The following is a 25,895-nucleotide window of genomic DNA, read 5'->3' as shown; positions in this document are numbered from 1 at the left end:
AAGACACATTGCATTGGGCAAATATAGGTTGTCAGGACCTCTCCTAATTACTGAGGAGTCATGACGTCAGTTTGAATATTGAGGTGCACTTGATTCAAGCCAGGGTCTTATAAACTACTTTCTGTACTTTCGAGAGGTAGATAATGTATAAGGGTAACAGAAGAAGAATTGATACCTTTGAACTGTGGTGTTGGAAAAGATTGCTGAATATCTCATGAACCGCAAAAAGAAGAACATCTAGGTATGTTTTGGCAATGTGCAGCCAGACAGACTAGTCTTTGGAAACAAAGATAATAAAGCTCCATCTCACATACTACAGACATGTCTCTAGGAGAGGCTATTCCTTAGGAACACATGTGAAGGGAGGAACAGCAAAAGAGGAAGATCCTCAATGAGGTGGATTAATAAAGAGCCTTCAACAGTGATTCCAGAGTGTCAGAGATGATGAGAGTGGCCCAGGATAGGACAGAGTTCCGATCTGTTTTTCAGAAGGTTGCTATGCGTCATGCCAGACCTGATGATACCTAACAACAATAGCAATGACCAAAAGCCAGTAGTAATATCCGTCACAGCCCTCTGGGAAAATGACGGGCCCAGCTTCCATAAAGATTTATAGTATTTGAAACCCTACAGACCAATCATACTATTATCTCACAGGAGTCAAAATGAATCAGAATCAACTTCAAGGAAGAGGGTTTGGTTATTGTTTTAATATGAACTTTAACACAATGAATATGGACATGCATTTTAACCTCCCTGAAAATTAGTTGTGGGACAAAGAATTAGATTTGTCCTTTTTGAAAATAAGACTTGTACTTTGCCAGCAATCAGAAGCCTTTGTTTTCCAAATTAGACAGGCAACACTTAAGCTTTTAATGGCAGCTTCAAAGGTCACAACTAACAAATCATTTTCAGAAGTGAGGGGAGGATGGTTCACTTCATGCATACTCAGGGATTCAATCACTGACTATGCTGTTGTTCTTGGGTGCCTTCAAGTAGAGTATGACTCACAGCCCCCTATGAACAACGAATCTGAGCCCTGTTCTACTCTGAGCCAACCTCACAGTCTCTGACTCACTTGAGCTTTTTGCTGCAGTCACTGCATCAATCTATCTGGTTGAGGGTTGTTTGGTTTTGTGTGTCATTGACTTGTAGCTGACCCTTCAGTGGGTTTTCAGAGGCAGTTCATCACATGGGAGGAGACCGCCCATCTTTCTCCAGTGGAGTAGCCGGTGGATTCTGGTTCAGGGTTGTTGTCATTATTGTTGTTGTTGTTGTTGTGTACTGTTGAGTAAGAACGGACCCATACCTGACCTTCCTCCAGGTTTTCAGAGGCTGCTAATCACACAGGAGGAGACTGCCCCTTCTCCCACATAGCAGCTGGTGGCCTCAAACCTCTTGCCTTTGGGACTTTAGCGCAGCTTCTTGCCACGAGGCCACCACAGTTCTCTGGTTGAGGGTTGTTGTTGTTAGGTGCCGTCGAGTCATAGACGACTCATAGCGACCCTATGAACGAAAGACCTGAGCACTGTACATAGAGTTTTCGGAGGCCCCATTTCAGAAGTGGATGCCAATCCTGCTTCCAGGTTTGTTTTAATCGGGGAGCTCCACCACACACTGTCCACCATGGATAACTATTATCACATCTGGCACATCAGTGTCACAGTGCTCAGCATCACAGCAACCACGAGTTACCTCTGTACAGCAAACAGACAGACCAGTGCTTTACCACTTAGAGGAATCTTTGACAAAAAACCCCAATATGAACCAGGCCTGAAGGTTGCAGATTAAAATCACCCACCTTGTGCTTGGTAGCATCACGTTCTGTCCACTAGGCCAACAGAGCTCTCTCTATGTTGTCATTGTTATTGTGGTTAGGTGCTGTCGAGTCGTAGAAGGATTAAATTACTGACTGTGAGACAGCCAGTAAAATACCTCACTATGAAAGTTTGAAGATGCCCTTGAGTGTTGACTCCAAATCATAATGACCCTTTGTACAAGAGAATGACATCTTGTTGGTTCTGCACCAATCTCACCATCTCTGGTGTGCGTAATGCCACTGCGTGAAGGGAAACATCTATGCGTGGGAAAGGCAGCACATCCCTGAAACACTAGGCCCTGTGTTAGAATGACTTCCACACTTTCCCTAATGGAACTGACTTTTCATGTGTATGCCTTCTGGCTATAACACAGGGAAGTGTAAGTGAGAGTAATCTCTTTGAATTTTGTGTGATGTCTAAAGAATTACAAGGGGTAATAGGACTGTGATTTAGCTCAGAGAGGATCACTCAGAGAAAGACAGTACAGGCAGTTGATAGAAACATGCATGTCTGGATCTGGCTCACAGTGGCTAAGGGTGGGGGTCGGACCTAACTCTAGGTGCTTTGGGTCAGAGAAGAAAAAAACCCCCAAAACCAAACAAACAGAACTAGAAAAAGGAAGATGTGGGAAAGTGAAACCTGGATTCATTTTCAGGTGGAAATTGGATTCATGCTGATCCTTACTCTCCAACTAACACTGAAAGAGAAAACACCCCACCCTTCTCAGAAAATATCACGCCAAACAGACAAACACATACAAACCTACTTCCATAAAATTATTTCTTTTTCTTCCCTTTCTTGAAGACCATACAAGTCTACAAGTAATACGTGTGCTTACAGAAAGATACAAAACTGTTGATGTGCAACATTTGGAAAAATCGTTGGTATTCTTACCATGCTATTAACCAATGCCAACATATGGGTGTCTGGAGCTCCCTGACCTCCCTGTTCTGGTTCCACAGTCGTGGAAGTTGAGACACAATCAAAAGTCATTCCAAAGTACCAGGGTTCTTTAATTGCTGTTTTCGAACTCTGCCCAGTACTCTGCCACTCAATTGACTCTTGTCTGTCCTGTCTTGTTCCCAGTCACTTTTATATTTGTGGAAGAAACAAAAATACCTCTGAAACTTTCAGCACAACTCAGTGAAGGGCAGAACACGGGATATTATAGAAGAGACTCTGGAGACAGATGACCACGAATCTAGTCTCGTCTTTATACACTTGTGCTATGCCCAGCAATTTAGGGAACTGCTTAAGTTTATTCATCTATGAAATGGAAATAACTATTATACTTCACATAGTTGATATATTGTTGTTGTTGCTGTTATGTGCCATCAAGTCGCTTGTGACTCATAGCGACCTATGTAGAATAGCCCTAAACTCTGCTCTGTCCTGTGCCAATCACACTGTCTCCGATACACCCATCCCGATTACCCCAGTCACTGAATCAATCCACCTCATAGAAGGCCATGCCCTCCTGCACTGTCCCCCCACCCTCCCAAGCATGATGCCCCTCTCCAAGGACAAGTCTCTCCTTACAACATGTCCAAAGTATGCTAGACAGAGCCTCAGAATCCTTGCCTCCAAGGAGCTGCCTGGTTTAACCCTCTCCAGGATAAATCTGTTTATTTTCCTAGCAGTCCATGGTATGCTCAATACTCTTCTCCAGCACACAGCTCGAAGTTAATATGTAGATCATATATTTTAGGGAAAATTAATACAATTGGAATAGTGCCTAAAACATAGTGAGAATTAAACAAATGTTTGAAGTTCACATTGCTAAATAATTAATAACTATAATTTTATAATAATCCAATTATTCTAGTGGTGACATGTCTAGAGGTCTCTGTTCTTCTCAATATCTTTCCAATAGTTCTTGAACTGTGCAATTTTTACATTTTCATCTCATTTCTTGGATTACCCCTCTCTACCAGATTCCACTTTGTTTGTTCACAATCTACCTCCATTATTTACATCTAATTGTTATCTACATACCTAGAATCGAAACCAGACTAAGGGTTGTTGTGAGCCAGAATGACTCAATGATAGTGAATTTTATATGTTTACTAATCTCTATTCCTATGTGTATATTATTTCAGTGGGAGGTCTGGTGGTGAAGCCCATAAATTTGCACTGCTTACCTCAATGTGGTGTATCTCTAGTGATTCGAATCCAGCAGTGGCTCTGAAGAGGAGATGGGCAGTCTTATCCCATGAAATTGCCATCCTCGAAAAACCCACTGGAGAATCAGCTCAGTTGATTCTGACTAGATGCCAATGAGAATGTTATGTTATTTCTCTATCTCTGTATCAATGCCAGTAAGTGATCACGTGATGCATGGTCAAAGCTAGGGGAGACTAAGATTGTTAACAATTTCTGTTGGGCTAGTTCCACAATCACCACTCTTGGCACCAGCAGCCAGGAAATCAAAAGACGAATCGCATTAAGAAAATCTGTTGTCAGAAACCTCTCCAGAGTACTGAGGAGCAGGGATGTCAATCTACAGACTAAAGTGCGCCTGATCCAGGCCATGGTCTTCACAATTACTTGCTATGCATCAGAGATCTGGACAATGAACAAGGATTACAGAAGAACTGATGCCTTTGAGCTGTGGTGCTAGAGAAAAGTAGTGAACATTCCATGGACTGCTAACAGGACAAACTTGTTTATTCTGGAGAGGGTGAAGCCAAGTTGCTCATTGGACGCAAGGATTCTGAAGCTCCTTTTCACATAGTTTGGACATCTTACCCAGAGGGACAGCCCTTGAAGAAGGACATCATGCTTGGAAGAGTAGGGAGAAGGTGCAGGAAGACCCTGGATGAGAGGAATTGACACAAAGATTGGGGCAAAGGTGACATGTGAGATGGCTAAGGATAGAGCAGGGTTCGAGCTACTGTGCATAGGATTCCTACGGCTGTCAACAGTCATTACAACAACAACGGCAACACAAATCAATGCACATAAACAAATATACATAAATATTTATCATGCAAGAAAGCATGAACACAAATTATCTTTTCTCAAACCCTCATTATATTGACGAGAAAATTTGGGGAGGCAGATTATTCAGATTGAATTAGTTCAGAGCTAGAACTAATCGTTTTTCCTTGAAGCCCACAATGTCTTGAAGGTCAATATTCTTTGGAACTTGTTAACAAAAACATTTCTGCCTTTGCCTTGTATACCAAAGTATATACAAGACATTATTCATATGCTTTCTTTATACTCCCATAGTTCTTAGTACAGTATTAAGCAGTGTCTAATGAAATCCTTTAAAATTGGATTAGAAAGGCATTTGGAATAATTATATCTCTTTTTGTTAATGTGAAAAGCATTCTATTAAGTTGTTGAGAAAACCAAATTACAGAAAATATTAGCAATTTCTGTAGAATTATTCAACTATTAGAGGATCTTTCCCTTTCATTTTTATAAAACTAACTATTGAGTTCATTTTTAAAAAAATGTTTTAGATAGGTGTAATTTTGAAAAGTTATGCATTAATTACATTTATGCCATTATTGCACTGTTTCCTTTAATTTTACATCTCAAGGAACTACAATGCAAAAAAAAAGTCAGAATACAAAATAATCGAATCAATAAAAAGGCTTACAGACATGCAAAGTTATTAGTAAAATACAAGAGTTTTAATTAAAGATGTTGGCTTTGAACAAAGGCTCGCTGTTATCATGATTGATTGAGCCTGCTGGCTTAGCTCTTTCTCCTTCCCTATTAGCTTCCCACTTGCTTTTCTCTGCTCTAATTGGATATTTACTATGTAGGCACCTTCTTTTTAAACAACATTTGTTGCACAATGACTGTAAATACAATTAGACTCCGGACAAATTGTATACTTGTTCATGTATGAACATAATTAGTTTATTATTCTCTTATTTGTTATCATGGTTTCAAAAACGGTATGAAAGTTTTGGACATTTCCTGGAAATGAGTAATTTCATTTCTTGCTGCTACATTTTGTGGCTGAAGTTTTGAGGAACAAAAATAATCATTTCCTTGGATTTTAATGTTTCACGTAAAGCATTTCCATATAAAGTCTAGGAAAATGAAAAGAGGTACATAGTTTTCTACAGTTTGTTTCAGGAATGAATTGAGTTTAAAGCCAGTTCAAGGATTTAGTTTTATTCCTTTTTTTCCTTCTATTATTAAACAAAATGTTTTAATATATTACAAATGCAGAAAATTTTTTCTGTGTACAAGTACAGTAAATTACTGAGGAAATGAGAAATAATTTCTAAGTTTTCATAGCTGCAATGTTTCCATAGACTCTATAAAAAACATAGGGTGTTGCTTGGAAAAGTTTTTATTTTGACAATATAGCAACATTCCTCTTCAAAAAAACTACCCACCACAGAACAAATAGTGCTTGTATTAATTTCATTATTATTCCATATTTAATTAGTAAAGATTTCTATATAGCTTAGCTATGAATAAAATTATAGAAGGAGAGAATTTCATTAGAATTTTCCTTCTGGTGGAAATAATAATAATAAAAAGTTATTATTATTAACAATAATAATAATATTGCCTTTTAACTTTTACTTTAGTTGGAATTTAAGTGGACAAGAATACATCTACACATTCCAGAAGCTAAAATCCTGCATCTCCTCATAAAGTTTTGTGGTTCAGGAGATAAAAAGTTTTTAAATCTATTGTCAAAAACACACATGTATTCTTGAATTGGTCTCTAAGCAAAAAAAATGACACTTGAATATCTTCAGTGTAATCAGCCCAAAAATTTTAGTTATATAATAAACAACTGAAAGCAATCACAACTATTTTAGTGGGAAAAAAGTATGTAAAGAAGGGAGGACCACATAGTAACAAGGATCACACAGTAATATTGTGAGGTGCATAATACCCCGTCCCTCAAACTCCCAAGTGTAGTGTCTAACTGTGATGACAGCAGGCCTTGGAGGATGAAAGGGGTTTGTAAGAGAAACAACCACCCTGGCTAATAATAGAACATTGGACTCTCCTGGTCTGATAATGCACTTAAAGTTAAAAGAAAAGAAAAGAACAAACTCTATCTATTTTAAATAAGAAAAATGTGCTCCATATATCTTGCAAGGTCCAAGATAACTTTGTTCCTTTAATCATTATTATTTATTTTTTAAAGCTTAGTCCCTCTCACACCTCAGCCAACAGAGCTCAGCCCTTAGGACTCAGTTCTGAGGAACAGAGAGAGTTGTCATTCTTACCAGTAAGCCTGCTAAATAATACTTCTATAAGTTCCAGACTTCACATAGCAGATAAGTTTGTCTCCCCTGACATGACTACATTAATCCACTGAATCAATTTACTTAAGCTGTGCTGTGAAGCAACACGGCCATGATTTAACTGAGCTTAAAAGTCCTTTCAAGTTTGAGTCACCACACGCGCCACATGTAATGCAGCTCTCAGGACCCCATCGTAGGTTTATTTTGACCCCTTTTAATATACAACTCATATTCCTGTTAGATGTACAGGGGGTGATGCTCTAATATCAAACAGGATTTAGGGAGAAGGAATTCAAGTCTTTAAATCAGACTTACAAATAAAACAGTAAGAGTTGAACAACTGAATAGATTTTATAAGTGAAATTCTCTCACTTTAATATTTCTTAGACATTCTTGGTTGTTTAAGGCTTTGTTTTGTTTTTTTTCTCTCTCTCTTAAATTTTGTTTATAAAGATTTTGTTTTAGGAAAAAAAATATAACTAGCTATTGGTATCCAGAGTGCATAAAGCAATATACTGCCTTTGAGTTGGGTAAGACTCATAGGAACCCTCCATTGAGTCTTTAAGGCTCTATGTCTTTACAGGTGATGCCTTCCCACATTTCTCCTGAGGAGGGGGCTCATGCTCTGACCTTATATAGAGCACACCGATATACCACGTCTGCCGGGAAAAGTAGAGGACCAGAAAAAGAGAGGAAGACCCTCATCAAGATGAACTGGTCCAGTGAAAGCAACAAACAATGGGTTTAAACATGGATGAACATGAATACCTTTCAAGATAGGGCAAGGTGTCACTTTGTTGCTTGTCAGGTCCTAGGGACCTCTGTATTTAAAAGTAGGTTGGGCCCTGACTAAGTCTCAAGTTTAAAGGCTCATTTGTGAAACAATTGGATTCTGGAGTGTTAGTTCTCTTGTTTTAGTTGAGAGTCAGGTGTAAAGTGTTTGGTTGTTTTTAATTTCATTCACAATCCTTTGTGAGCTGATTGGATTTACTGGAATTTGCTAACAGTCAGGTCAGCTGAGGGCTGGGCTGGAGGCCTCCTGTTTAAGCCAGTCAGGATGGGGTGGGTAGACCTCTGTATTTAAAACTCAGGCCTGAGGGTTGGTGTTAATTGTGTTTGGGAAGGACATTCTTCTAAACACTGGTTTGTCAGTTTGCTGTACTGGAATAACTCATGGTTGCTGTGATGTTGAATTTTCTGCCACTGGTGTGTCAAATGCCATAATGGTTACCCATGGTGGACAGTGTTTGATGGAGCTCCCAGATTAAGACAGGTTTGGAAGCAGGAGTGGAATCTACTTCCTAAACAACATGCCTTTGGAAACTATGAACATTAGAGAAAAGGCGATAATTATAGATCAAGGTTCAGATCTTTTGTTCATGGGGTCGTTCTGAGTCCTGCTCAGCTTGGTGGCACTTAACAACAACCGTGGACTCCATGCACTGAACTTCAAAGCTGCCAGGGGTCCTTTCCAGAGTTTGTGTTGTTGTTGTTGAGTTTACCATCCAGAGTTTATATCTGGCACTAATTATTCCATTACAACCCAAGATGATTGTGTCTCTCAAGTCACTGTACAAAAATACCAGCAAAATTGTATCAATTTTTTTCAAAATAATGTAGACATTCATTAAAATTTCTGACAAGATTGCATAGTGATTGTTCACAGTACATTTTCCTCTTAGCCTCTTGTCATTTCATCCGATCTATTTAAAAAATAAAAAAACCTTGTCTTCATTTCTTCTGTGTCTCTATCTCTATCATTTCTCTCTCTCTCATCTCTATCTCTATCTCCAACTATATATCTATATCTATAATCTTCCTCCTATAGATCTCCTTTCAAACTCAACATTGGTGTAGTCAAGATCTTTGATTTACTCATTTCTCTGGTGGCTTAGTGGTAAAGAATTGTGCTGCCAACACAAAGGTTGCAGCTCAAACCCAACAGCTGCTCTGTGAGAGAATGGGCATTCTCATTCTTTTAGGTGTATTGCCTCTGAAAACTCACTGGAGGGTCTGTTGTGGTTCCATTCCAATTCAACAGTACAATAACAATAACAGTTACAATAACAAGTTTGCTTCATTGTTGTTGTTAGATGTTATCAAGTCAAATACCAAATTATGAACAACAGATTTGAAACCTGTCCTATCATGTGCCAACCTCACAATCTCCGATACACTCAAGCCCACTGCTACAGTCACTGTCAATCCACCTGGTTGAAGGTCTCCCTCTCCTTCACTGTCCTTCTACCCTTCCAAACATTATGTCCTCCAAAGAACAGCCTTTCCTAGTAACATGCCCAATACTTGCAATACTGAGAGATGCTATAGACAAAACCTGAATCAGCCTCATTATACCTGAAAAAAATCATTCATTATAATAGACTTGTTCTCTGAGCATCTGAATTCTTTGCCTTTAGCATGACTTTTCACCCGCCTTTGACATACAGGATAACCTAAACACATTTAAAATTAAAGGAGGAGACATTGGGAAGATGTCAGAATTGATAAGGTATGAGGAACAATTGGATCCTTGACTTCACTTTCCTTAGTTTGAGACAGGCAGCTTTAAAATAACATTTACACTCCTTCCAAACTGTATGTAAAAATCTCAAAGCATAATTATCCACAAAGAATGAGGAAATATTTGGCAAGTCCTGATGCTGAATATCTCCAGACAAGGCCTCATTAAATTAAATTTATTTCAGTCATCGGGAAACATATGATTTATAAATAATGTAAGACAATGTCTTCCAGATTCTGAAATACACTTTTACATGGTCAAGCAACAAAAAGAGATCCTTGTGAAAAACTTAGCACTGCTTAGATTTTCAGATTTTTTACAAGTTAAGGCAGGATCTGGCTATAATACGCACGTCTGTAGTGGGAATCAAGGCAAGTAATACATTTTAATAAATAGAAGAGCAGTTAGAAATCTAAAGGGAGCAGAGCAAATTTTACATTTTGAAAAGAGCTATGATCAGATATCTCACAGGTCTTTGACCTGTCTGGGGATTCTAGTATCTCAAAACACTCCTGACCAGGATTTTAAAATTCAGGTCTTTAAATAAGCAAGTTTTGGCTAGTTCCAAAATACATTTTGCCTCAGGATGATAACATTTTGTGCGTGGATAAGTAATTAATCTTCTGAGTAGTTCAGTCAAGGAGAAGAGCAGGAGTGAATATCAAGGGCAAGTCGTCCCCACCCCATTCCAGGATTTCCTTTTTCATTCCCCAGCCATTAGCCTTCGCCTTTATGGGATGAGCTGCCTCCACATGGGGCTACAGGACTGCAGCAGTTTCACTTCCACATTCATTCATCCAGACTTTACAAAGGCAACAAAAAAGCCAAAAATGTCTTCTCTGAGATATTTCTTTTGATTTAGTATGCTGGAAGCAGAAGTGGCATCCACTTCTTAAATAACATACTTTGGAAACTATGAACTTTGAGTAATGATGGCAGTTACAGAAAGGCTTTAGGTCTTTGGTTCATAGTGTTGCTATGAGTCGTGCTCAACTTGACGGTAATCATCGTCATCAACAACAACATGTTTTTGTTAGGGAGTTCCCTTGAATGACTTCAGACTCATAGCCATGCTTTCTACCACAGAAGACAACACTGCTCAATCCTGTGCCATTCTCACAATCTCTGCTACGCCATCCTCACAATCTCTCCTATGCCCTCCACTGCAGTCACGGTGTCAGTCTGTCTGCTGAGGACAGACTTTTTTGATGATGCTCAACATTATCAAGCATGTTATCCTTCTTCAAAACTGGTCTTTCCCTACAACATGTTCAAAGTATGTGATAGAAGCCTTCCCGTCCTCACTTCCAAACAGTATTCTGACTGTTCTTCTAAGACAGATTTGTTCATTCTTCTTCTGCCAGTCTAGCATGTTTACCTTCTATTTAACATTACAATCCAACACTGTAATTCAAATGCATCAGTACTTCTTTACCGATGCCCAACTTTTGCATGCACAGAAGGTGACTGAAATTATCACAAGTTGGATCAGGTCCACTTTATTCTTTAGAAGGACATCCATGTTCTTTCCTTTGAAGCAGATATTCCCAATGCAATATATCACTTAATGTCCGGTGTGCTCATGGGTGTTGATTATGGAATCAGATAAAATAACATGCTTGCTATCTTCAATTTTTGTTCTCATTTATCAGGATGTTGCTTATTGGTTTAGTAGTCTGGTGATTTTTGTTTTCTTTCTGTTGAAGTGTACTCTTTGAACTTTATCAGTCAAGTGTTTCAAATCTTCTTCACATTAAGCGAGTAAGGCTCTGTTGTATTCATATCACAGGTCATTAATAAGTCTCTCTTGAATCCAGTATAATGTCCTTGATGGCATCCCACATCTTGTCTGGTCTATGGTCATTAGCCTCTTAGTGATGCTAATGGGGAGAATTAATGAGATTAATGAGGGCAAATTTCCCTGGTGTACAGCACTGGAGTTTCAAATCAACTTTAAGGTCCTTCAATGAATCACCAAGTATGGCTTTAAAAAGAGTTGAGAAAAACTCCATTAAATAAACAAACAAAGAAGCTAATGGAAAAGATTAGATGAGACAAGATGCCGTCATATTTAACACAGTTAACAATATTACTATTCCACCGTTCAGACTCTTAAGGGATTTACCTAGGACAAAGTTTATACATGATCGTTGTTATGTGCCATCCAAGTCACCTGCATAGGAACGCTGTATACATTCTATCTGAACCCTGCCCTATTGTGAGCCAATTTCATCGTCTCTGACACACTTAAGCCCATTATCTCCTGCCACTGAATTAATCCATCTTATCGCAGGTCTTTCTCTTCTTCACTGAATTAATCCATCTCATTCTGAGTCATCCTCTCCTATGCTGTCCTTCCATCTTTCCAAGTATGATGTCCTTCTCCAAGGAGTGGTCCTTCCTGGCCACATGCCCAAAATATATGATACAGAGTTTCAAAATCTTTGCCTCCAGGGAGCAGCTGTTTACATCTTTTCCGGGACAGACCTATTTGTTCTGCTGGCAGTCACGGTATGTTCAACACCCTTCTCCAGCACCATAACTCAAAGGCATGAATTATTCTTCTATTATCCTTAGTTACTGTACAGCCCTCTGATGCATAGCAAGTAAATGAAAAGACCATTTCCTGTATCAGGTACACCTTAGTCTCCAGACTGATATTGTTACCCTTTAGTACTCTAGAGGTCCTTGACAGTAGACTTCTCCAATACAACTCATCTTTTGATCTCCTGGATGCTTGTGCCAAGAGAGTTGATTGTGAAACCAAGCAAGCTGATGTTAACAATCTCTTCTCTGTCTATCATTCATGAACCTGACAATTGTCTCAGTGGTGAGAATCTTTGTTTTCTTGATGTTGAGCTTCAATCTATATTGAAGGTCACAGTCCTTGACATTCTGCAGCAAATGCCTCATGTCCTCCTCAGTTTCAGCAAGCAAGGTTGTATCATCTGCATAACAGTTTGTTGATAAGTCTTCCTCCAATCCTGATGTCATATTCTTTTTCATGATTTCCAGCCTCTTGAAAGATCTGTTCTGCATATATATTGAAAACATATGGAGATAGGATGCATCCTTGATGCACACCTTACTAACCGATCCTGAACCATACAGTGTTTTCCTGCACTGTTCTGATTACTGCTTCCTACTCCACAAGTGGGATTTTCAAGAGCACAATTAAGTGTTCTGGGATTCTTATTTTTATCAAGGTTAGCAACAACAAATATGATTAGTGTCTGTCAAAATCTAGGCATTTTTGAAAGAAAATATTGTGCTGTGATTTTAGAGAAAATTTAGATAGAAAATTAGGTTCTTTCAATGAAATGTACCGACAATATGACAGTAGCGATGGCTCAAGTCAGAGATATTGAGGATGGTATAGGAGGACAGGTTTCAAATGTGTTGTTCACAGGGTTGCTATGAGTTATACTTGACACAGTGGCACCTAACAACAACTTTATACACACACACATATACACACACGTCACATATATTAGTAATGCTGTTGTACACTTATTAATTTATGTTCTTCTTTTTATTTCTTGTGATGTGCTGGCAAGTGAGAGCTGACTCACAGCTGGGGTTTTCAGAGGCAGTAAATCATAGGAGAGGAGATCGCTCATGTTTCTACCATGGAGCAGCTGGCGAATTCTAACCTCATAACTTTGCATAGACAGATCAGTTCCTTACCACTCAGCCACCAGAGTTCCTTTAACAGGTTAGTGTAGCGTAAACACACACACACACACACACACACACACACACTCATTCATTCATTCATTTATTTATTTATTTTAATGTACTTGTAAATAAAAAAAAAACCCTCAAAACCAAAACAACACATGACTTGCTTTACTGTGATACTGCTTTAGTGTGGAGATCTCGAACTGAACTAGCCATCCCTCTAAGGCATGCCTGTATTGTTTCTCTAGATGGAACAACAGTTCATTGGTGAACCAGGCACCATCTAGTTCTCGTCTGGAGGTAGGTGAGGCCGAGACTCTTGGAGAGTATTCATCCTGTATAGACTTTGTATCTTTGTTTCCTTCTTTCTCTTCTGTTCCAGACATGTAGAGATGGTCAGCTGTATTTTAGACGGCTTCCTTTCAAGCTTTTAAGACCTTCGACGCTACTCACTGAAGATATAAAACTTCTTTGAGTTATGTTATCCTGGTTTACTGAGTTGTTCGTTAAAATAAACATATTTTCAATAAATGACTCTTAATATTAGCTCTATAGAGGTATCTGCAAAATTTTTTCAGATGAACTTTAGGCATGTTTGGGAGCTTTGGGGGCCTAGTGGTAAGAAGTGGCAGTACCTTGTTAAACCTTTCCACTGCTACTGGAGTGAAATGGTATCTCACGGTGGTTTTACTTTTCATCTCTCTTATTGCCCATGATTTTGAGCATTTCTTCATGTGTCTGTTGGCCATTTGAGTATCTTCCTCTGTGAAAATTCTTTCCATATCTTTTACCTATTTTGTAATTGGGTTATCAGTCTTTTCTCTTGTGGAGGCCCAGGAGTATTCTACAAACTTTCATTGTGAGACTCTTGTCTGAGTTGCTATTGCCAAATGTCTGCTCCCAGTTGGTAGGTTTTCTTTTCACCTTGTTGAAAAAAGTTTTTGATACACACAGGCATTTAATTTTTAGAATTTTCCATTCATCAATTTTATCCTCTTCAGATTGTGCATTTCTAGCTATATTTGGCAGTTTCTTTATACTGTACACTAGGCCTTTAAGCTTGGTCACAGCTTGTCTCTTATGAACTTCATGGCTCTGGGCTTTTGGAGAATATGTCATAGGAACAAGATACGAACTCTTATAAATTGTTAGTGGGATTGTAAAATGGTACAACCACCCTGGAACACAGTTTGGCGCTTCCTCAAAAGGCTAAACGGAAATTCCATCTGACCCAGTCGGTCCATTTCTTGGAATATACTCTGAGAAAATGAGAAATGACACTCAAACAGAGACATGTACGCCAGTGTTTATAGCAGCATTATTCACCATCACAAGAACATGGAAATAGCCCAAATATCCAACCACAATCAAATGGGTTGAGCAATTATGGTACAGTTACACAGAGGATTACTATGTAACACTCAGGAGCAATGATTTTTTAAATTACTCCCTAACTTGAGAGGGACTGGAGAGCATTATGCTGAATGATAAGTCAGTCCCATAAGGACAAAGACTGTGTAAGAATGAGTATGAAGATCAAATGGGGAAGTGAAAGTAGAGGGGCGAGGATGGGGGGACAGGTAATCAGAGGGTCACACAAATTGATTGGGAGTGGGTAAAGGAAAAGGGAAATATTCAGAGTGAATAACAATTTATTCAAACTTTGTAAATAAATAAGTACAAAATAAAATTAATTTTGTTAAAAGGTGTTATGCTACCAACCAAAAGACATGCAGTTCAGATGCACCTGCTGCTTCATGGCAGAAAGATGTGAGATTTAAAGCCTCCGAAAACTCACAAGTGTGTTAATATGAGGCAGTTTAGACTTGACAAACAACATAGACATGTTATTGCAGCTGTTGGTAGAGACTGTTGGCTCAATTCCCTGGGAGGAATAGCTGGTGTTTGAATTGGTTGGTACAAGTAGGTGTAAGCATGGAGGCATATCCGACCTCATAGTAATAGATTTTATACTGTGAATATTTGGGGATACCCCTTGTGGAGTAAGAAGAAGTCAGACATGGCTGCCCCCACACACAACCCACACTGTTGTTACATATTTTGTTCTCTTCAAAGGCCTACTTCTTGGTTTACGTATATGCTCACAATGAGCACAATTAAGTACTCTAGGATTTCCACTCATGGCAATGTTATCCATAATGTTGTGATCCATGCAATCTTTGCCTTTGAATAGTCAACAAACACAGGTAAACATCTAACTGCTTTCAGCCAAGACCCCTTGAACAAGAGCAATGGCATCCCTCATTTCTTGTCCTCTTCTGCCTCTAACTTGAACTTCTGGCAAATTATAAGAAATACATTTCGGTATGTTTAACCCATGGCATGACCTGGTCAGTCTATTTTGAACCACTGTCATCAGAATAGGAATCTTGGAGGCACAGTGATTAAAGCTAAACCAAAAGCGAGCAGTTGGAGTCCACTGTTTGTTCAACTGACAACAATTTAGAAGTCTTCTCTGTAAAGGATATACAGCTTCGGGGAAGCTTTGGAGCAGTTCTACTCTGTCATACATAGTCACAGTGACTTGGAATCAGTGTGACAAAAATATAGTAAAGGAGTGAGGATGTGTGTGTGTGTGTGTGTTTAACCATAAGGTTGTACAATCTGATGGGAGGGGTGAGGAAAATTGGCAGAATCTGATGTGTAAAACAATATATTGGAATTTTGTAAATAAACTACTATAATAAAAAATACATAGTTCTGTTATTGTGGTTATTATCTGTTTGCTTATTGTGAAATTATTTATGGATTAGTGATAAGAAGGTATTTTTCTGTGTTGTGATATAAATATGCTTGTGGTGTCTTTGAAAGACCCTGAGAATGTGTTATAATTACCCTTCGCTGTTTTTATTTTTAGGTGGGGTAGAGTCATCTCTGACCGACTTAAAACAATCCCAGGTAAACCCTGCTCAATCCTGTGTCCTCCTCACAAATTTCTGTCATGCTAAAGCCCATCGTTGCAGTGACTGTGTTAATATACGTTGTTGAAGGCTTTTTTCCTCTCACTGACTCTCTACTCTAGGGAGTATGTGGTCTTCTTTCAGGAACGTGTCCCTCCTGATAGCATGCCTGAAATATGCAAAGATGAGATCAAGTCTCATAATCCTTCATTCTAAGGGCACTCTGACTATACTTATTCCAGGACATATTTGTTTATTCTTTTGGTACTTACTTTTTTACAAGTATTTAAAAGATATAAATACCTTCTCTAGGAGCTTTGTTCAAAATTCTTCAACTACATAATTCTTTTTCTGGTCCAACAGTTTTAGGCTTCAATATTTGTAATCCAAAGTAATATAGGAAACATTAGGAATGTTTAATATCTAGTCTACTTTTGTCTGTCCATTGACAGTTTAGTCTCATAAAGAAATTCTTCATTAAGAATAAGAGTATCTTAGAGTAAGTGTTTCTAATGTTGATTTATAAGGGATATTTTGGAAAAACTTGGTGTTCCCAATGAAAACATGAATTTTCTGGCACTCACTGAGATTCATTGACTCACAATATAGGAACAAGGCCAGGCATGTGTAGTTTATGTTTTCCCATGTGATTCTTCCAAGCTACCAGGCACGGGCCACACATATGTGTCCAATTATGATCCTTTTGAGAATAGCTCACAGTGGATTCTTTTCTGCTAATTTGCTTAACATTTCTTTGCGTATTTCAACTTATTCCATAAGGGAATGATGCATATTTTGGATGCTGTTACAAGCTTCATTTATTTTGTTGAACTTACATCCTGTTGAGAGTTCCTTTCTAAAAGCATGTTACATCCTCTGAAATACTCTTACTCTATTCCTCCTTTTCATTTTAATGACTTCTTGGTGATATAACTATTTGGGGAAAGTACTGAGATAAATGGTTAACTTGAAATGAAATATTATAATTTTGCAGATATTTGGTTTCCTATGTCTAATGGACAGATCTGATGTTTTGGAGGGGAAAATCACAAAAACTGTTCTCCTGAGATCATTAAGCTAGAAAACAGAGAGCACTATTTGATGCAAACAAATGTTTAGCTTAATTTTAAAAGAAAAAAAAATACTAAATCATTATGCAGTATACTTGGCGAAAAGCAAATCTACCACAAAAAGGCAGCAACAAAAATGGCACCTTCCATTTTCTGATTACTAGAAATGTGAATAAAATAAATTATTAAACCTATGTGATGATTTAAATTTTACACTTTTTTATTATTGAACACTTACAAGTCTGGCAATGCTTTTCTGTGGGTCCCCAGCATCGGCCAGTACAGGACTTATGGCAACGTCCACCTGTAGAACAAGAATAAAAAAAAAAAGGACAGACACATTAACATCCTCCATTCCTCAAATGAAATACCTTTGGTGATTTATGAGGATATTAAAGCTGCACTACATTTGAAACATAGCTACAAAATGCACATTTAAGTTACAAAACGTAATCATATGGCAAATATAAGTGAAGTTGAAATACAGATTTTATATTCACAATCCTCTTACCACTTTATAAAAAGGAAAGAGATGCATATGTAAATTTTCATAGAATGGCAGAAGTAATTTCTGTCATTTCTAGTATATAGTCATTGTGTTTTCATTTGTATTACTGAAAATTAGTACTTTATTTATGTCATTTTAAGAGCTCATAATTTACTTATACTGACAGATAGTAAAGGTTAAATCAATAGTTACCCTTCAAAACTAGGAAAAAACCTTGCCCCTAAAGCTCAACTTTTAGCCAAATGGCAGACAGATTTATAGGGTTAACACCACCACCAGGAAAACAGTCATCCTTAGACTAACCAATTAAGTGTAAAGAAGCATTTGCCCAGGATAAAGCACAGAAGGCTGAAAGTGATAGAAGATACACAGGAATAAGAATTCAGGAGAGAAAGTGGGAAGCTAATTTAATGTCATAAAATAGAAAATGCATGAATGGTTGCATGGAAAACCACTTGTATCATAAACATTCAAATCATAATAAACATATTAAATAAAAATTAACAAAGTTAATATCTGCAGAAAATAAGTGTACGCTCACACAAAAAGTCCTCAAAATAAAAGGTTCTGTGCATAATTTAGATTATCTTCATAAAACATTATAAAAAGCCAGTTTTAAAAAAAATTCATGTTCAATTATGTGATTGCCAATTTGAAATGCTATAAAAATATAAGGACAAATGTGGAGACAGCTGACTTTGATCTCTACTAAATCCACAAAGGGGAATTTTCCCATCAAGAATATCCACTGTACAAAACTAATCCATATAAAGTTAGACACGGTCCCTCATGCTCCTTCATCTCTGCTTCTACTAATTCAAACCCCAATCTTAACTGCTCTTCTGGTTCTAAAATCTGTTATAATAGCTCATAGATAACATGGAACCATACCCACAATTATGAAGTTTATTAGGGAACTTAACAATTGTTGTTAGGTGCCATCGAGTCGCTTGCGACTCATAGCGACCCTTTGTACAAGAGCTCTATACGCTCTTCTACCCTGTGCCAACCTAGCCATCCCAAACACACTTATTCCCACCTCTCTAGTGACAGAATCGATCCATCTCATCAAAGGTCTTCCTCTCCTTCACTGCCCCTCCACTCTGCCAAACATGGTTTCCTTCTCCAAGGACCAGTCCCTCCTTGCAACATGCCCCAAATATGTCAGACAAAGCCTCAGAATCCTTGACTCCAGGGAACATTCTGGCTTCACCCTCTCGAGGACAAACCTGTTTGTTCTCCTAGCAGTCCATGTTATAGTCAACACTCTTCTCCAGCACCACAGCTCAAAGGCATCAATTCTCTTTCTATCTACCCTAGTCACTGTCCAACTCTCTGATACACTTCTCAATTAAGAAAGCTTCTGAAGTGTACCTACAGCCCTGTGGCTTTAAGCCAGTATTTCAAATCTCTCTCTCAGTCCTAACAACTAGTGTTTCCCTCACAATCTTCTATCAAACTTGGGCAAAGAATGACCCATGATTCTGGTTCTGTAGGGTAGCAGTCCCAGGTTAACTCTGTCTCACATCGTGTCTGGCTCTCCGCTGTGGCTTCTGCTGTTCTCCTGTATATCTGGCTGGTCCAAGAATCTCTGGCCCTGAAGGGTATATGTGTTCCAATTTTTGCTTCTTCTTTTCTGCTGTTCAGAGTCTCAATTTCTGCTGCTGAATCTGCTCAATTTATTGGCAAGACTAGCTCCTCCCTTTTTAATAGCCTAGCACACCCTATGTCGATGTCCCATGTGGCAAAGTCAAAGTCAATCATACAGGTAAGCCAGTCTGAACAACAACAACCAAAAATCCTTGACACCATAAACGTTTATTGATAGTCTCTCTGTATTTTCAAATAGCAGCTCTTTTCAGCTCAATCAATATAGTTGCTCCATTGAGAAATTGCAAGAGATGACAGAACAGAAGAGTCAAAGCCTGAATTTGTTTTTCAGTTCTTTCAACTTGAGAAATGCGAAAAGATGGGCAATTTCCTCCCATGTGATTTACTGCCTATCTGGTGCAGTGTCAGCTATGTCGTGATGGTACATAACAGTAACACAGAAACTATGAAATTGGGTTCTAGAAAATATTTTCAACTTTCCTTGACCCACAGATTTTAAATCTCCAGCTTAGAACAGATGATGTGGTGTTTCATTTTTGAGTTTTGGGGTTCCCCCACTTTTTTAAACAATTTGAGTTTTTAATTTGAATTTTTCTCCTTTATTAGAATTTTTGCATAAATTAAATAAAAATTAATGTTGATAAAGGAGTGTATTAAAACTGCCATTTCAGCTTAATATAAAAATACATAGAATAAACTTTTGTCAGAATTTTAGGTCCCATTGTGTAGGGGTTTTTTTTCATTGTGTAGTTTTTACGTGAGCAGTAGAGAGAAGAGGAAGATCTTTGAAGGGAATTGAAGTTTAAATCATATTTATCATAAGAGTACAAAGGGACAAATACTGCCTGGTGCCACTGTTGTAGAATGGGTCTGACATCAGGGTGGGGGTATGACAGAAAAAACTGGATAAATTATGCATATTGTATTGAAACAGATGAGACAAAGAACAGATTAGAAGTGATATATGATTGAGTATTATGGTTAGCACAGGAATCCAGAATTAAGGTTGCATAGAGAAGTGTACTCGGAGTGGGGGGTGAGGGGAAGGGACGTGGGAATTGTATACTAATGAAGGAATTTTTTTCTTTTTTTTTTTCCTCTCTTCGGAGGGGGAAGCGATCTAGTGGGGAGGGGTGGGCAGGGAAAAAATTGCGGCAATGAATGAAAATTCCAAAACCTCTGTAAAAAAAGAATTTTTTAAAAAAAGGTACACCTGAAAAAAAAAAAAAGAGTTCGGAATGAGGGTTGCAGAGGGGAGTATACTGAGGGTGAGGTTGGAGGGTTGCAGGGGGGATTGTATACCAGAGAAGGAGTTTTTGTTTTGCGTTTAAAGAAGAGCAAACTGGGGGTGGGGGTGAGGTGGGCGGAGAGAAAAGTACAACAATGAATGAATGGAAATCCAAAATCTTCTGTAAATGTTCATTGAAATTAATAAAAAAAAAAGATATAATATACTAAACAGGGGAGACAGAGAATAAATACAAAACAAAGAACAAAACTGTTTCCCATTCCAAAATCCTCTAATACATACTATAGTCATTAGTGATAACTGCTGTAGTTTATTACAATCTCTATTATGCTGAGACCAAGACAGGTGAAGCACTCACTCCTGCTCCAGGCACCGAGCAGAGCAGTGCTGAGTAACACCTGACTCCCAGGCACCATCTGCAGGTGACCTAAAGAAAAATGATCAGCTAAAAATACAACATCAATACATCTCATTGAGCACTTTCCTCTTGTGTCATGAGTATGACAGAGATTGTGATGATGGCACATAAATAAGCGATAAAACTGCCTATTCAATTCATAGTGTATTCAATTCATCCAGTTATATATTTATAAGATTGAGGTACGGATTCAGCAGACAGGCTTTCTCACATTGAATGTTTCTTTATCTACCTTATTCAGCTTCTTCTTGTTGTTGTCGATTGCCTTCGAGTCGAGTGCGACTCATAACGACCCTATGAACAAAAGTCCTGAAGCCCCTCTACAATGATGGACATTTATCAAAGTTCATAGGGTTCCCGGAGGCAAGTTATTTAGGAAGTGGATGCCACCCCTGCTACCCTTCTGGAATTAAACCAGTTAAAAACAATTTGCCATCAAACCACTTCTGACCTATGGGATCTCTATGTGTGTCTCAGTAGAACTTTGCTTCGTGAGAGTTTCAATGGCCAACTTCTTAGCAATAGTTCAGCAGTCTTTTGTTTTGAAGCACCTTGGTTTGGACTCTAATCCAACCTTTTGGCTACCAGTCCTGTGTAATAACCACTTGGATTTCTCTGAAACCAAAACAGCAAACGCAACTCCCTGCTGTGGTGTCAATTGTGACTCAGTGGTTTTCAGAGGCTCATGGGAGGAGGCGGCCCATCTTCGTCCTGTGGTGTGACTGGTGAATTGGAGCTGCGGACCTTTCAGTTAGAAGTGCAATATATACTGTGCTTGGATTGTACCACTTCCAAGTCAGTGTAATAATTACACATAGTCCCAGGTACCTTGTTAAAAGTCTTAGAGTCTTTGCTTTGCCAGAGTCTATTCAAAGCAATTTTGTCTGCTGTTGACATCAGAGTTTATCTAGAGCAATTCTGTCACTTGCTGACATCACTAGCATATAATATCCTGTCACTCTGCCATCTGTTTGTTTAGATCCAAACATATTATAACTACATAATATACTCTCATTTTAGTTGACAGGAAAAGGGCTCCATCTGGTCTGAACAATATAACTTTAATCAATGATAATGATAATTATTATTAAAAACTTACTGGAGTTCTTTTGTGCAAAGCTAATAACTCTAAATTGATTTATACTAATGGAAATTAGAAAGGGCTGCGAGACAAAATAAGTAGCAATAAAAACTTTCTCAAGTAGATACTTTTTTTATGAGAAAGCAGCCAACTTCAATGTGTTTCTTTAGATTTCCTAAAGTCCTTTAACTACACCCATTAGGTGAAGAACATGTTACCATTTAATTTATGGTTTCTTTAATTGTGTTTGTGGTTAATAAAATATTCATCTTTATTCTTTGTACTATTTCTAGCTGGAAAAAGAACCAAGCGACATTGTTAAGTGCCACTCAGGCAGCTTCAACTCATAGAGATACTGTGGACAACAGAACAAGCACTGTCTAATTCTGTAACCTTCCCACACTCCTTACTGTGCTTATGTCCACTGCTATCTGTGCTTACACTGAACTTCCTGAATACTCTCAATATTCTTCTCCTAGTTGATGACATTAAATATCCATTTGCACTGCATCTCAATGTCAAGAAAACAAAAATTCTCACCACTGGACCAAAAAGCAACATCATCACAGGTGGAGAAAAGATTGAAACTGTCAACAACTTCATCTTACTTGGATCCACAATCACAACAGTCAGGAAATCAGAAGATATACTGTATTGGGAATAGTGTGCAGTCAGGGACCTCTCCAAATTATTGAGGAGCAATGACGCTGGTTTGAGTACAGGTCATCATCTTTTCAATCACTTTCTATGCCACTGAAGGCTGGACAGCGAATAGTGATAATAGAAGAATTAATGTCTTTGAACTGTGGTACAGGAGAAGAGTATTGAACATCCCATGGACTGCCAAAAGAATAACAAATACATGTTGGATAAGTGCAGCTAGAGTTTACCTTGGAGGTAAAGGTGATAAAACTTTGTCTTAAATACTTTGAGCATGTTGCTAGGAGAGCCTATTTACTGGATAGAGACATCTTGCTTGGGAAGGTTGAGGGATGATGAAAGACAGGAAGACTCTCAACCACGCAGACTAACAAAGTGACTGCAGAAATGAGCTGAAGGGTGACAGAGATTGTAAGGAAGACACAGGATAGGATGGGGTTGGGGTCTGTTGTTCATTGAGTCACTATGAGTCATATTCCACTCAACATCATTTAACAATGAGATGAAAAAATTTAACTTCTTACTCTTCAAGTTTCTCTTCACTCTCCCACTTACTCTCAGATTTGACACAAAAAGACATGATTTTTGACAAAATATATTAACAATATCACTTATCTGGAACCAAGTGATTTGATATAGTACTTACACATAAAGTAAAAAACATTGAATGTCTAAACCTGAGCAGTCTATTTGTTGTTCGTAGATTTTGCTTTGTAGCTTCCATTCATTTTTAAGCAAAATAGCATTATTACTATGGCAGAAAAGCTGCAAGCAAACTGCTTCTCCTTGGAAATTTAATTCTGTGTTATTATCCATTCACCCAATTTGGAAATGAAGATTAAGTAATCATTTGCCTTCACGTTCCAGAATTATATGACCACAAATGTCTTTAGATATTGAATTAAATGTGCACCCATAAGTGGTTGCTCACCTATCGTGCCCTTCATTGAACTATCCCTTAAGAGTTTTGGTCCTAAAGGAGTCTGCCCATGCATAGCTTTTCCCTTCAAAATTGGCATTGTATGGTCATTAGGTTTCTACTGCATCGTCGCAATTAAATCACAGTATCTGGTAAAAATCTCAGAGCAGACTTATTCCTGTATTAGTATATACTATATGTTCATTTCTGTGACATTAGCTTGGTTCTTGAAGATGATTGAGATGTGATAGTTTTTAAAAGAGTATCATTAAATATGTTTGAGAGTATGTTTTAAACTCTCTGTCTATACTGTTTCTACCACATAAAAGAGGGCCAAAGAGATGGGAGAACTGCATTTTTAAAGGAATTTTCTATCATACAAACAAAATAATAACAATGGAATTAACCTAGTCACAATATAATGCCAGATGGCAGGCAGCAATCATCTGCTATGCATCAGAGAACTGGACAAGAAATAAGGAGGACAGAAGACCTGATGCCTTGCGTAGTGGTGTTGGAGAAGAGTACCGAATATCCCAAGGACTGCCAAACGAACAAAATGATGTGTGCTGGAGAAAGTGCAGCCAGGGCACTCCTTGGGGCAAAGATGACAAAGTTTTCACTCTGATATTTTAGCCAAGTTTCTGCTGTTGAATCAAGTTGTTGAAGCATAGACCCTGTGAGCAATAGACCTAAATCCTGTCCTACCCTGTGCATTATCACCTCTGACACACTTGTGCCCACTGCTGCAGTTAAGTGTCAGTCCACCTCGTTGGGAGTCTTCCTCTCGTTCACTGACCCTCCACCTTTCTAAGCTTAATATCCCTTTCCGAGGAATAACCTCTCCTAGTAACATGTCCAAAGTATGAGAGAGGCGGCCTCTTCATCCTTGTGCCCAATGAGCAATAGCAGTTTGGTCTTCTTTGAAAGGGACGTCATTCTAACAGGAACGGTGACAATATATGGACGGAAGACTCAGCTACAGAACCATAGATTTAGTATGGCTCGTCTTTGTATTATATAAAATGAGAGAACTCTATAAAGCATATAGTGGAAAGAGGAAGTGGTGAGTTCTGAAGAAGCTTTCTTTGTCACACTCTAACAGGAAAAATAAATATTTGACTCTATAGCAGATTATCTTAGTGCTTATTTGTTTCTGCTCTCGACTTCTAGGTATACGGTACTCTCAGGATTCCAGAATTCATGAGAAAAATAAATCTTACATGTCACTAAAATTGTAGTGTTAATTAGTTTTATAATTTCCTTTTATCATACGCATACACATGCATATACTCATGAGGAACCACAGATGGCTTAATGGTCAGGAGTTTCACGGACAATCCAATGGCAGATGGTTCAAATCCACCAGCTGGTCCGAGGGAGAAAGATGGAAAATCTTCTCCAGTGTGATTTCAAGCCTTGAAAGCCCACTGGAAGGCCAACTATGACTCATTTCTGACTCAATAGTATATAACAACTATATATACATATATACACATATATATACATATACACATACATACATATGTACATAAATATACACATACATACACACATACTTTTTTTTTTGTGGACAGGAACTCTGGTGTCCTAGCAGCAAAAAGCTATGGTGCAATCCCAAAGGCACGTAGTTCGAGGTCCCAGCTGCTTCATGTGAGAAGGATGGGCAGTTTCCTCCCATGCAATTAACTGCCTCTGAAAACCCACTGGAGGGTCTGCTATGGGTTGATTCCAACTCAATGGTATACAACAACAACAACAACAACAACAACAACAACAACATATATATATTCATAGGGTCACTATGGATTGTAGGCAATTCTGCCTGGTGACCTTGTGGTAAGAAGCTGCACTGAAATCCCAAAGGCACATGGTTCAATACCACCAGGTACTGTAAGGGAGAAAAATGGACTATCTTCTATATAATTTACTGTCTCTTAAAATCCACTGGAGAAGCTTCATTTGGAATGGAAAGAAATCCTGAATAAACAAAACACTCCTTAAAAATAGAAAAAAGGGTAGACGGCATCTCACTCCCTGATTTCAAATCCTACTACACAGCCATGGTAGTTAAGACAGCATGGTGCTGGTACAATGACAGACACATAGATGAATGGAATAGAATTGAGAACCTAGAAATCAGCCCATCTATTTTTGACTGATTTTTAACAAGGAGATGAAATCAGGTAGGTGGGGAAATGA

General features: G+C 38.3%; 1 protein-coding gene across 4 annotated transcripts in view; it reads right to left on the bottom strand.

Moving 5' to 3' along the window:
• Positions 1-25,895, bottom strand: part of ERBB4 (v-erb-b2 avian erythroblastic leukemia viral oncogene homolog 4) — a 1,418,810-nt gene that overhangs the window by 474,882 nt on the left and 918,033 nt on the right. For all 4 annotated transcript variants that reach the window (XM_006891926.1, XM_006891927.1, XM_006891929.1 and 1 more), the window contains exon 5: positions 17,486-17,551. In XM_006891926.1, the coding sequence (XP_006891988.1) occupies positions 17,486-17,551 (66 nt within the window). The remainder of the gene's footprint in view (positions 1-17,485; positions 17,552-25,895) is intronic.

The sequence above is a fragment of the Elephantulus edwardii genome, unplaced genomic scaffold, assembly GCF_000299155.1.
Source record: "Elephantulus edwardii isolate Elephantulus edwardi_28Jun2011 unplaced genomic scaffold, EleEdw1.0 scaffold00106, whole genome shotgun sequence".
NCBI classification, from domain to species: domain Eukaryota; kingdom Metazoa; phylum Chordata; class Mammalia; order Macroscelidea; family Macroscelididae; genus Elephantulus; species Elephantulus edwardii.
The sequence above is the reverse complement of the archived record's forward strand: the minus strand, read 5'-3'. Positions and strand labels throughout refer to the sequence as shown.